Source organism: Chiloscyllium punctatum, chromosome 37 (genome assembly GCF_047496795.1).
Source record: "Chiloscyllium punctatum isolate Juve2018m chromosome 37, sChiPun1.3, whole genome shotgun sequence".
Taxonomy (NCBI): domain Eukaryota; kingdom Metazoa; phylum Chordata; class Chondrichthyes; order Orectolobiformes; family Hemiscylliidae; genus Chiloscyllium; species Chiloscyllium punctatum.
This window is the reverse complement of record NC_092775.1, coordinates 68,993,888-69,008,533: the sequence shown is the minus strand read 5'-3', so window position 1 is coordinate 69,008,533 and position 14,646 is coordinate 68,993,888. Positions and strand designations below refer to the sequence as shown.

At 39.0% G+C, this 14,646-nt stretch overlaps 1 protein-coding gene across 1 annotated transcript in view; it reads right to left on the bottom strand.

The window, feature by feature from the left end:
- The window catches only part of cbln4 (cerebellin 4 precursor), a 147,754-nt gene extending 133,326 nt beyond the window's left edge, over nt 1-14,428 (bottom strand). Inside the window, exons 1-2 of the mRNA XM_072556984.1 lie at nt 13,507-14,428; nt 11,884-12,000 (exon numbers count right to left, since the gene is read on the bottom strand). Of these exons, the coding sequence (XP_072413085.1) occupies nt 11,884-12,000; nt 13,507-13,785 (396 nt within the window). The 5' untranslated portion in view covers nt 13,786-14,428. The remainder of the gene's footprint in view (nt 1-11,883; nt 12,001-13,506) is intronic.
- Between the last annotated feature and the right edge of the window lie 218 nt (nt 14,429-14,646).

The following is a 14,646-nucleotide window of genomic DNA, read 5'->3' as shown; positions in this document are numbered from 1 at the left end:
AACCACCATTTCGACTGGGACAACACATCTATCCTGGGACAGGCTAAGCAAAGACATGCCAGAGAATTCTTAGAGGTCTTGCACTCCACCCACAACGCCATAAACAAACACATAGATCTAGATGCCATCTATCAACCGCTCAGAAAACGAATAGAAAATGACATCACTACAAATCCCAGGAACCCCATCCAGGAGAAAGATATAAATAGAAAGCAGGAGACAACAGCTTCGCTTCACTTGGAGGTCGCCACTGATGATGTTACTTAGCCAGGTAATGAAACATCTGGATATCAAACCTACAGCTCAACGAGCAAACCTACACCCTAAAGCTCAACCTGAGCTACAAAATCTTCACAAACTTTGCAAAAAGTACTGGTCAGACACAGCAATTCAGACACAGTTGTGAAGGGAGAATCAGGATTAACATTTTGAGTCCCAAATGACTCTTCTCTGAAGCTGGGCTCAAAACATTAACTTTGTTACTCATTCCACAGATGCTACCAGACCTGTTGAGTTTCTTTAGCATTTATTATATTTCAGATCCCCAGTACTTTACTTCTATTTCTCAGGCAATATCACTTTCAAATTATGCAAAATACCACATTGTTGGTGTCAAGGTTTTTACTTGACAACTGGGAATTTAACTGTCAAACTAAAGGAATACTCAAGTCAACTAAAAGTACATCAGAGAGCAGATTTACCAAACAGACGTCTCTGGTGAGGAGCATTATTAGTAACCAGCAATATTTGGGAGATTACAGACTGGGCCTTAGATCTCCATCTATTGATTTAAATGAATGGGAAGATAAAATCTGAAAGCCCATTATTTTCCAAGCAGTGATCTTTGTTAGCACCAAATTTTATTGGTTTGCCTGATGAGGGAATTTCAGCAGAATATACTCAGTCTTTTGTAACTACTAATAGATATCCCATGATTTTACTCACGGTGTGTGAATAAAGTTGTCGATATATAACAATAATTGTATTTATGCCATAACAGAATAACGTTAGGGCTCAGAAGTGCCTCAAGACATTTAATGCAATTTTATAATGCAATTCTGAGATTTATAACAGCATTTTGGGGACTGAATTTGCTTATTTTTTGTTACAAGTCATAAATAATTGTTTAATTACATGCATTTAACAAAAATAAATCACAGGAATAGGTTGGTGTACAATGCCATAGTCACCTGAAAGTATCAGCATAGGTAGGCAGGGTGGTGAAGAAGGTGTACAGAATGCTTGCCTTCATCAGCTGGGGTATTGAATATAGAAGCAAAGAAGCCTTGTTACAATGTCATGCAACATTAGCTAGGCTACTGACTGAATACTTTGTGAAATTCTGGTTGCTATACTATCAGAAGGATTGGAGAGAGGGTAGAGGAGATTCACCAGGATGTTGCCTGGGACAAGAAGTCTCAGTTATGAGGAGAGACTGGATAGGTTGAGTTTGTTTTCCCTGGAGCAGAGGAAGCTGAGGGGGGACATATTTTGAGATATACAAAATGTTGAGAGGCATAGACAGAGTAGATCATGAGAATGTTTCTCCTCATGGCAGACTTGCATAAGACTAGTGGCCTTAGTATATGGTAAAGGGTAGGTGGTTTAGTGGAGATCTGAGAAATAACTTTTCTGCCAAGATGGTGATAGAAATATGGAGAATGCTGCTTTTGAGAGGGTGGTGAAGGCAAAAACTCTCCCAATATTTAAGAAGCATCTGGACGAGCACTTAAAATGCCAGGATATAGGCTATGGACCAAGTGCAGGTAAATGGGATTAGTGTGGTTTGGTGTCTGTTGGTCAGCAAAGAAATGGTAGACCGAAGGGCCTGTTTCTATGCCATATAACTCCATGACTCTTTCACAAGTAAATAGAATTTAATTTTACAAAGAAATCCACAATGTTAAAGAATAATTTTGTTAAAGACAGAGAGAAGTGTTTGATCACTTGGCTACCATAAAGGCTACTTAATTGTCTGAAATATTGTTTGCCTGGAACATGCTTAGAAGTCTTTTGAAAAAAGTAGTGGTGTGAGATCTACCATAGTCACTGAAATTTAGCAATCTGAACAATTGACCTTGAATGGAATTGATCATCAATAAAAACGCATCTTCTAAGAATCTGAAGATTTGCATCCTTTCTTCTGCAATGGACCCTTCCCATGTCTTCTTTCCCCAGTGTATTCCATCGTTGTTGCTACAATGTTCCAGCCCCCGAATTGGGCGGTGTGTTCAGGCATCTTTACTGGCGCTCAGAATATCAATACGGCTCCATTCTTGTAAATCTTAATGACACCTGAACTATTTCTGTCAGGTTGCCTTCACCAGTAGAGTGACACAAATGACATTTTGGAGGTGGCATGCATATAATGTGCAGCTAACACCATTCAAATGTTACACATTATATTGCAAAACAAACTTAAGATTTTTAGTTGTTTTGATCTCAGCTATTGCTAATACTGAACAAGTAAGGTCAAAGAGTGAAACCTGACTTGATGACCATAATTTGTTTGCCACTTGTTGTTAAAGTACTGATTCACAAAACATCTTCATTATTAAAAAATTATGTAAAACTGTAATATATCAACAATAAAAAATTAACCCTTCTTTCCTCAACCACAACCTTATAGATTCTGAAACATCAGTGAACAGTCATTCTGTTTTCAGTTGAAATATTCTTGCCCAGTTGACAATGCTGTCGTGATTTATTTCTAACAATCATTTGGAACCACTCTATGCTATCTTATTTATTTAATGTCTCTTCATGAAACCCTAAAACAAACTGGTAACACAGCTCATTCACTCCTTCATGTCAATTCCTTAAACTAATACATTCAACAGCTTTGTTGGATGTTTCCTCTCTGACACCCAATGCCTTCTATTTCTGGATCATTTTCTCTCACTAACTTCCAAGCTACTCAGGTTTCCTTTGCTTCTGTTTTAGAGACTGTTAAACTGCACGTCTGATTTTACAGGCTATTTCCTCTCTGAATTATGTGTTTCTCTGTGAAGAAGACCTGTCCACTCACTGATCTTCTGATTAGTTTTGACTTTTTAAAATAGCTTTTTCTCTATTTCTGTCTCATTAGGTCAGCCAAAAAGTTGTTGTTAAACAAAGGCACATTAATTTTTCTCTCTTCTACTCTTTGTTTTCCACAGCACTGAGCTATTCATCTTAAGGATATTTAAAGGCCTCACGTAAATGCATGGGAACAACTTTCTAGACCATTTGGGACCACATACAGAAATCCAACAGAACAAATGATTTCCCTTCTTAAAACATGGAATGTATAAGTACAGATCAAAGTTAAAGCTATAAATATTCGTGTCCATTTCTATCAAATAGTAATAAACCTTAATAAACACAGAAATTGCTGGAAAAGCTCAATAGGTCTGCCAGCAAATGTACAGAGAAATCAGAGTTAACATTTTGGGTCAAGTGACCCTTCCTCAGAATTTGTAAATCCTGTTAGACCTCAGATGACAGTATTATATTTTATGATCTTAAAGGGACACATCTGAATTTACATTGTGGCAAGCAGTTCTCAGCTAGTATCCAGAACAATGCCATTTACTTGGCAATGTACAAAACTATCCAGCCGTGTCCTGTCCATAAAAAGCAGAACAAACCCAACCTGGTCAATTCCTAACCCCTGAGGCTACTCTCAATCATCCCTAAAGTGTTGAAAGGAGTCACTAGCAAGCAGGCAGTGACTGACCAATGATCTGCTCACTGATGCCCAGTTTAGATTTTGCTAGGGTAAGTCAGCTCCTAATTCCATTACACTTTGTTCCAAACATGAACAAAAGATCTGAACTCAGGAAGTGAGGTGAGATCAGGATAAGAGTTATCCTGGAATAACTATTTATAACTATTTATAACTATTTGACACATATTTATCAAGGATCCCTGGCAAAACTGAAGTGAATGTGAATTGGGGAAAACATTCCATTGTTTGAAGTCATACCTAGAACAAAAGAAAAAGCTTGCTGGAAGTCAATTAACTCAATCCCAGGACATCTCTGCTGCAGTTCCTTAGAATAGTGCCCTGGGCCCAACCATCTTCTGCTGCTTCATCAATGGCCTTCGTTTTATTGTCAGGTCAGAAATGGGAACATAAATTAATAATTGCATGGTGTCCGATATATTTCATGTCTCTCCAGATACTAATGCAATCTGTATCAATATACAGCAAAACCTTTACACATTCAGCTTAGACCAATAAATGGCAAATAACATTAATGCCTTGCAAGTGCCAGGTGGTGACCACGTCCAATGAAAGAGAATCCAACCAATTCCCCTTGACATTCAATGGCATTGCCAACACTGACTGCCCCCACTATCAACATTCTGGCTGGTAACCTTTGTCCAAACACTGAACTGGACCAACCATATACATAGTTACAAAAGAGCAGGTCTAAGGCTGAGAATTCTGCACAGAGTGATCCATCAAAGCCTACAGGGCACAAGGCAGGAATAAGATGTAGTATTCGACACTTGCCTGGGTGAGTTCAGTTCTAAAAGCACTCAAGATGCTTGACATCATCCAGGACAAAGCAACGCACGTAACTGAAATTTCATCCAGCATATTCAATGTTCACTACAAATACACAATGGCATCACTGTGTACCATCTAAACGTAACTCACCTAAACTCCTTCGACAGAGGGACCTAGGGATGCAGGTATGTAATTCTTTCAGGTTTGCGTATATCTAGACAGGATGGTTGAAACAGTGTTTGGCACACTTGCTTTCATTTCTCAGCCATTTGAGTATAGCTGTTGGGAAGTCATGTTAAGGTTAAGGTTAAGTCATCAATGTTAAGAGCATTGATGAGGCCTATTCTGGAATACTGTCTCCAGTTTTGGTCACCCAGTTATAGGAAGGATTTTATTATGCAGGAGGGGGTGCAGAAGAGATTTATTAGGATGTTGCTGGGTATGGAAGGTTCGAATTATGAAAAAAGGCTGGATAGGCTGGGACTTTTTCAGTGGGATGTAGAAGGTTGAGATGCAATCTAATAGAAGTTTATAAAATAATGAGAGGTATAGATTGAGTTAATGGTAGCTGTCTTTTCCTTAGGTTGGGGGATTTCAAGGCAAGTGGCACTTTTTAAGGTGAGAGAAGAGAGGTTTAAAAAGACATAGGAGGCAATTCCTTTCACATAGAGGGTGGTTCGCGTGTGGAATGAACTTCCTGAGGAAGTGGTGGATGTGGGTACAATTACAACAAGTTACCAGACATTTGGATAGATACATGAATAGGAAAGGTTTGGAGGGATATGGGCCAGAAGCAGGCAGGTGGGACTAGTTTAGTTTGGGATTGTGTTCAGAATGGACTGGTTGGACTTAAGAGTCTTCTTCCATGCTGAATGACTCTATGACTCGACAACGCTATCACAGCACAGAAATGTATGACTTTTATCACCTGGAAAGACAATGGTAGCAGACAATTGGGAACACCATCAACAGTAGTTTTCCCTCCAAGTCACCCATGGTGCTAACGTGGAACCATACCGGCATTTCATCAATGTTACTGGATTAAATTCCAGTAACACCTTTCCTATCTGTATTTTGGATGTTGCTATCCTATAAGCACTGCAGCAATTCAAGAACGCAGCCTACCACCAGCTTCTCTGGTGTCATTAGGAATAAGCAATGATTACTGGCCTGGTCAGCCATGCCCATATGCCATGGACATTAAAAAAAAAACACACCCATGTTCTAACATTAGGACCATTAGCCTTCTCAGATTCCCTTCTGGGAGCCATGAAGTCTCCCAGAGATAACGATAAATTTACTGGGCATTACTGCAAGCAATCTAAAGCAAAAATCATTCTGACCATATGCACAACAAATAGCAGGCCTGGAAGGAATCCAGAATACAAAGCAGTCCTGGTGAATATGTGGTCTTACTGGTGTAATCCAAGAATTGAGAATATTGTCTTCTCCATTATTAACCGACAATACATGGATCAACATGTTAGGAAATGAAAGGCAAAATAAAGGGAGTCAGGATAGTTGAAGGCAAGTGCTTATATGATGAATTTACTTGGAATATGCTCCTCAAATCATCTCAACCCAATTCAGCATTATTTTCCTTATAAGACCAAATACTATTCAACACAAAGAAGGATGCCTTCTCAGAAAATTATTTCTCCCCAACACATTTATTTTTGTTGCTGGTCAGCATGGAATTTCACCTCTTTCTCCATGCTTGCAATAACGCAGAGTGACTCTTAGTCCCAGTCCAGTTGTCTCTACAAAACAAAACGCCAAGGATTTTGGCTACTACAACTAAGTGATGTTCCTCTCTGCAATACATTTATAGAAAGTCTTTTGCAGTTTACCTTTTCTAAGACTGAGCCTCCAGGATCATCGTGCCACATGTTAACTCTAACTTTCCCCAAAGCGCCTCAGAGATCCTTAGCAAACTCTCATGGATTCCTGACATCTCCCCATATCAATAAGACATCTAAAGTTGCCATTTTATCCCATTAATTGATTTCTTTTTTTAGAATATGATTCTCGAGCCTTTATTTTCTTTCAATCTTTAAATTTCATTTCATAAATATTTATTAATGTAATCATCTGCAAAAAATACATTTAACATACTCATTCATCAATATTTATTGATTGAATAATAAATTAAAATGAAAAGTAAAAGATCCACTTTTATACATTGTGATTCATATTTCACATTATCCCAAAGTGTTATGTTGCCAATGATATACTTTGAAAATATGGTCACTACCATAAGGCAAGGAAAGAAATAAAGTAAGCAGCTGATTTTTTTACAAAAGTGGATGGGTGCGGAGTAGGAGTGGGATCAAGATTGTTGTCATATTTATACTGGATGAAAATGTACAAGACAAGATACCAGATCCTCAGTCTGTTATCTATTTCTCCCAATCTTCACAGCAGTGATCTCCAGGCTATGTATTAACATCACAACCATTTCCCAGATCATAGAATGCATAGAATCTCCATTGTGTGGAAGCAGGCCATTCAGCACATCGAGTCCACACTGATCCTCTGCAGAGCATCCCACCCAGACCCATCCTATCCCTGTAACTCTGCATTTCCTTTGGGTAACCCACCTGGCCCACATATCCCTGGATACTGTGGGCAATTTAGCATGGCTAAATTAACTAACCTGTACATCTTTGGACTGCAGAAGGAAACTGCAGCACCTGCAGCAAACATACAGAGAATGGGCAATCTCCACACAGACAGTCGCCGAAGGGTGGAATTGAACCTGGGTCCCTGACACTAACTACTGATAACCAATGAACCACCTTTCAGCTCCCAACGTGTCACTCATGAGGTAAATATTAGGAAGATTGAGATGATTGACATGACTTTTCATTCACAAAATGGGCAACTTTGGATCAAGTTAGCAGTTGGAATTCAAAATGAAAATTTACACAGTCTACTCACTTCTGATTTCAACAGAGTTGGGGAAAGAGGGGTAGGCACTCCTAGAGTCATAGAGATGTACAGCATGGAAACAGACCCTTCGGTCCAACCCGTCCATGCTGACCAGATATCCCAACCCAATCTAGTCCCACTTGCCAGCACCCGGCCCATATCCCTCCAAACCCTTCCTATTCATGTACCTATCCAACTGCCTCTTAATTGCAGGAGGGAATGTGGTCATTTTAAAATATTCTGATCATGCCTTTATTTTAATAGATATTGTATTTCATTTTTAGATCCCTTTTATTTCTATTTTAATGACTTCAAAACAATTTGTAGACCATTGGGTGCAGGAGTACAACTATTGCCTCACAAGATATTGCATTAGGTCACGAAAGGCAATTGGAACCTGGAGGAAAAACGATGAATCTACTCAGTATGCTGCTTGCATTTCCAGCCCAATCAATTGTTTCTGGTTTTCCTCATAAAACTGAATATCACTCCATACAAGGAAGTATAATATATGATTTCTGTGCAACACAATTATTTGTGTTGTCCATCAATTTCAACCTTTATGGCATACAGGCTGCATCCCAATGATAGCCTTTATTCTAGCAATATAAACATTAAAGTTTACCACCACATGCCCCCTACCTCAATGCTATCATCTGTAAACTCCTCTTCCATCAACACCACCTGCACCACCATAAGAATTCAAACCCTTTACTATTACCAGACTCCCAGCCACCATCAGACTGATGCTGACCACCACTGATAATTCATGTCTCTCCTACATGCACTCAAATATATCATAGAATCATAGAATCCCTACTGTATGGAAACAGGCCATTTGGCCCAACAAGTCTACACCAACCCTCCAAAGAGTAATCCACCCAGACTCATTCCCCTACCCTATTACCGCACATTTCCCCTAACTAATGCATCTAACATATATATCTCTGAACACAATGGACAAAATAGAATGGCCAATTCACCCAAGCTGCACATCTTTAGATCCTAACTCATCCCTTAATAATCACAGCCATGCCTTCTCATTTCTCCTTGTCAGAGCCCTTCATGAGCTCACCCTTCCTTAACTTTACGACCCTCTTCAGACATTCAAGTCTAGTACATCACAGCACTTGTTAAATCCAGACTGTTGTGTATTTCCAATTTTAATTGCTTTGCCATTGGTGGCCATGTTTAAGCTATCTTGGCCCCCAGCTCTGGAATGCCCTCTTTCTACTTTTCACTTTTCACTCCTTTTTCTCAAATTAAGTTGATCCTTAAAACTTAGTTCATTGACCAAGCTTTCAATCATAAGTTTGATAATTTCTTTGGCTTGACATCAAAAACATTTTTATTGATAAAGCTTTTACAAGAGTTCTATATTAAAACTGTCATGCAAATTAATGTTATTGTTGTCAAAGGTGACAACCATGTCCCAGACCATAGGCTACTCAGGGAAAAATGCCACAGAAAATGTGAGAATTGCTTAAAAAAAGAAGCAAAACTTAGTTTTGTAGTCCTGAGAAACATAATTGTTTTGTGATTCATGGTGATGCAGTCAATCATAGAATCATAGAATCCCTACAATGTGGAAGCAAGCCATTCAATCCATCTAGTCCACACCAACCCTCAGAAGAGCACCTTAGCCTGACCCATTCCTTACTCCATCCCTGAACCTTGCATTTCCCATTGCCAATTCACCAAACCTGCACATCTTTGGACTTTGAAAGGAAACCAGAGCACCCAGAGGAAACGCACGTAGACACAGGGAGAAGGTGCAAACTCCGCACAGACAATTTCCCAAAACTCAAATTGAACCCAGGTCCCTTGCACTGTGAGGTAGCCAATGGCGTAGGTCACATTAAGATTGACAGAAAAAGCAGTGAAGAAAATTCAGCAAGAATGAAGGAAAAACTGCAATGCACTGAGGAAATAGAGGTAACATTATTACCAGATGATGTCGTGCATCATACACAGGAAGCAGAAATAATATCAGGAAAGTGCTGAATGTGAAAAGGGAGGGGAAGATTTGCTAAGAATGAAGATATTCACAAGGAAATGAAATTATGAGAAAATGAAGAGAGATGAACAAAAAAACAAATAGGATGACTGACTGAGAAGAAATGGAAGAATATCCCAAACTGAGGACAGTGTCAATAAAAATAAGAAAATTTAGCAATGTACCATTGGAAAAGCAAAGTGAAATATAATGCAATTGAAATGAAGTCTAACATTGCCCAGATTTTAAAGTGAAAAAAGTAAAAGATTTAATTGTCCTTCACAAAGCATGTTTTATGCTGTGGGTCAGAATCAGATCAATATTACTCTTTCCATTTCAGAATTACAAAAGAGCTGAGAGCATCAGAAAATGCTACTTTAAGAAAGCAAGTGCGGATGACAACAGATCAAAACAACTTACAGATAACAATGAGACAACATCTGTACATAATAAAAACATTCTGCTGGTGCTGCTGATGATGTTATGGAGTTAATGCAGCATGTAATGTCCCATGCTATGGTTGATTATGATTCCTGTGACATCAATGCTAAACTAAAACTTCAAAACCAGTCTAGCTGAATTTTCTTCACTGCTCCCTATCAATCTTGTTGTGACCTTCACTATTAGTTATTTCCATGAACTGTAAAAGTTGACATTCAACTGCTTCAATTTCTCAAGACTGAAATATTGAGTTTTCTTTCTAACTTTTAAACAATTATCATATTTCTTATGGTACTGTCCATGAGTAGCTTGTGGTCTGGAACATGGTTATTATGTTTGACAATAATAACATGAATTTGCATGACACTTTGAACATAGTGTGTTTGGAAAAGCTTTAACAATAAAAATGTTTTTGATGCCAAACCAAGGAGATATCAAACTTGTGATCAAAACTTTGGTCATTTAACTAAGCTTTAGCATCAACTAAGACTTGGAATTGCAAACATGTATCACACACATTTGAATACAATTAAAAGTTCTCAATGATGTTGCACAACTCTCATTTCCCATCTTCTGATGGGAACCTAACAGGATTGAATGAGCCATACATATATACCTCTCTAGTTTTTTTTAAATTCAATTCAAAGTCAAACTGCATAGAATGTAAAATATGTAGGTTATACAATGATTAGCAATATAGTAATTCACAATATGGTCATGAATAGCATGGACCTTATTCACCAACGAAAAACTGTTGTGGAGGGAAATGCATTTGGGAAACCAAAATTGATCTGTTAGCAGAGCATAACAGCTATTTGTGGATGGGTGTTTGGCATTGACAAAGGCTATTGAAGTTAATTCCAAATGTGTGCATTGAACAGTAACATCGGTAAGACAAGATAAAACATTTAAGGACACAACAATGTTGTTTAAATCCTCCAATAGCCTAGCCTTCTACAACACTGTAAACTCTGCTAGTCTGATAATTCCCATCCCATTTATTCACACCATTGACTTCAATATCTTTTGTCTTTCTTATTTGCTTTACCATATTATTGGAAGACATGACTTCATCCATCTAGATTTCAAAGATCTAAACAATTCAGATTCTGTTATGAATGGTTTTAAATTGGTAGACTCTGTAAAATGGAAACTTAATTTATGCTGTGGTAAAGGGGAAAATGTTGTTAATATTTTTGGGATTCATCCAAGAGAAATGGATATGAAATTCACTAACTATACCTGAATATTTGATGATGACAGTAAGTGAATTGCCCTACAGCAATGATATTCCTGATCACAATACATATCAAATATTACCAAAAAAAAGTCATAAATAAACAGACTTCAAATGGAGGGTTTGAATAAGTCTCATTGCAAACGTCAATGGAATACTTCACTTGGTGCATTTCAAACTGACAGATATGTAAAGTCCAGCCTTAAGATCAGTGTTAGCTGATGAACTGAATGCTAGAGTTAGACAGTGCTGCAGGGTAGAAGCCATTACGTTAAAAGAACTGCAGCTGACTGAAAAGCTTCTTATAAATTTTCTATAGCAAGAGAGGTCTGGGTCTCCTCTCTCACATTGTATCTGTAATCAGATATACTCTGAGCAGTGAATTTTCCTTTAGCTTATCTCGACACAGTTTCCTTATCCAGTGCAAGAGTTAGTTCTCAAAGCAAATGCAAAGTGTCAATTATGGCTTTTGAAGTTATTTCTTTTTATTTGAGTTGAAAGTAACAAATTTAATTTCTTTTTTTTTAAATTACATCACTAATGGTATCACAATCAATGTAGAGAAACAATGCAATGATGACATATCTCTCAGTGATTGTGTGGCAGATTTGTCCCAAGAAAATACCTGCACAAAGTCCTGAGTTTCCATGTGTAAAAGCCCTTGTCATGTTTACACATCATACACATCATCCTGTTTGTATTTGGATAGCGTTGGATAGGGTTAACTGACCACATTGCTGCAATGGGAATTTCAATAGCTATAAACATTCACATACAAACCTGAATAGTTTGACTCTGGTACACTTTGATAACATGAAAGTTGAAACTGTAAATGCCTTTTCTTGGGGCAACAAAGACCGACTCCAGGGTAAAGCAATTGCCCACATTTACTAAGATCTGCAATAAAGAAAGAGAGACAGAGGGGGATAATTTGATCAGTCTGTGTTGTCAGCCTGGAGGAGAAATCATTGCGTTCACAGACATTGGCAAATCATAGGAGATATTATATATTATATATATATTTACATACGCAGCTGATGCGAATCCAAACTGACCAAATGTAGAAATAAATGCCCTCTTTCCAATCATTACTCCATGTGAATCTGGCAGCTGGTATAGATGGCAGCTGTATTAATTCAACTTTAAGGTGTGCTGAACTGATCAATATATTTCTCGTCAATCGACATTCCGACATGTCGAGTGATACTAAGGAAGTCACAGATCACAACTACTGGCTATTTTTAATAACACACTGAAGAAGGCGACTATCTGAAAATAAATCAAGAAAAGTTGAGATTTTTTAAATTATAATTTCTGTGGGGAAAGCAATATTGGAGTTGATCTGATTGAGGCTGCTTGTTTCCCCCTCTAGTAGTTGCCACGTATTCTGTGTCACAATCCGATAACAATAACGCTGAGACATTTTAACTAAGGAGAGGGAAACTATTAACGCAATGTTTGCCTGTGATTCCCGATGCAACTTTAGAAAATGTACATTGAGCTAACTTTTCCGAAGTAAGATCCTATTATCTGAAACCTGAATCATAATCCGCTTCTCTCCAGCAACTTTATTTATCTACTGAAATATATATCCCTCACGGGCAGTTTTAAAATCGAAACTGCGCGACATTATCAAACTGAGTTCATGACTGTAATATCTCTCACTTACTGGATCCTATGAATGTTAAAGCGCAGATAATGTACAGTTTGAATGAATTATTTTATATTTAGCTTCTTTTAGTTTTATTGAGAGCCAGAGGCTATGCATCCACTCCTATTTATTGGCAATGATTATGTAATTATACATTCTGAACGCATCTGTTCCTTTTCTTCTCGTTTACAATTAATCCTGAATTAATCCAATGCCATTTCATCAAAACGTTTATTGCTACATCCTAGTACATTTAGAGTCAGTAATACAAGATAGTTCCATTAAACTGAGATTCCCTCTTTGCCCATTAACACTTGTTGCACCATTCTACACTGTCAATCCTCTTTGTTTTATAATACGGGTCTAGTTTCAGATAGGTCAGGCAGCATCCAAGGAGCAGGAGAATCAACGTTTCGGGCATAACCCCTTCTTCAGGAACGTCGATTCTCCTGCTCCTTGGATGCTGCCTGACCTGCTGCGCTTTTCCAGCAACACATTTTTCAGCTCTGATCTCCAGCATCTGCGGTCCTCACTTTCTCCTAGTTTCAGATAGACACGCAAATAAATCGATTTGTGGAGTGACACACTGACTGAACATTTAGCCATTTTTAAAAACAATGTCATTGCATTTCCACGTTAGGGTTAACACTGACTCACACCTGGCCATCTTTCAGCCAGTCCTTGATATAAGCGCTGGCTTTGGAAGTGAGATCTCCCACTGGCTGTTCTTGTTTCCAATTCTCCGAGATTACCTGATCAAAGTAAATGATCCGAGTTTTGTTGCTCATCTCCGATGGCTCATGGTTGGTGCTCCTCACAGTGGAGAAAGCCACCTTGGAGTTAGCGGCGCGGACCGAGATCCCAAGCGGGGAGGAGGAGGATGAGCCCTTGGAGTCTCCCGTCGGATTGGAGTCGCACACCACCAGGCACTTCCCCTCCAGGACGATGGGCTCCGTGTCATTCTGTGTCAGCACCGGCACCGTGGTCAGCGCCAGGCCAGCCAGCGCCGTCAGCACCATGGACAGCACCATTGTCGACTGCGGCCAACACGAGCCCTCGCAGCAACACCAAGCAACCAGAAACAAGCCTGCCTCTCTCTCCACTCCAGCCGAACTCTCGTGTCTTCCTCCTTTCCCTCTTCCTAGATTTCAGCTGGACGAACGAAAGCTGCTCCTCTTAACCTGCTCTACACCTGGCTATCCCAGTACGAATCGGCAGAACCCCCTCCATGAAACATGGCACTGCACCTGAAAGTCCCCCGTCCCTTGCAAACCTTTCTCCCCGGAATGTGTGACACACACACAAAAAAACAAACCCTTCTTGATCTATAAATCCCGGTGTGAATTATTGATGGAGAAGACCACAGCCAAACAAAACATTATTTGACGCTGCCATATCAGTTCGTCTGGACGGGTTTTTCAGGCGATCTATTTATTCCAGAGGTTCACTCCTGGTCCTGCTCACGAGGTTCCGAGCTCCCTTGTCTGATCTGTGTGTCAGAGACAGTCCCTCCGGTTTTGTGTCACTCACCGACTGCACTTTGAAAGCCTGGGAAGAGTACTGCAAATGAACGCTCTGCTTTACCTTGTTAAAAATCCTGCCTGAATGTAAATGATCTTTGCCAGTAAGACGTCACGATAAAGAAAGAAAAAGACATAAGCACGGAACAGTCAGCTGAACAGGGCGAAGAATGGAACAGACAGGCAGTGCCTACCCTAAAATTACCTCGTTATCCCCATATTTTATATTCAGATATGTCTCACAGTTTGCTACACATGTGCTCATTATCCAAGTTTAGCTGTCCATAATTTATAATAAAAAAAATTGCGAATGCATCTTGCTTCTAAGCAGCGAAAAAAAGTTCTGATTGTTTCAAAAATCGAGCGCTTTTA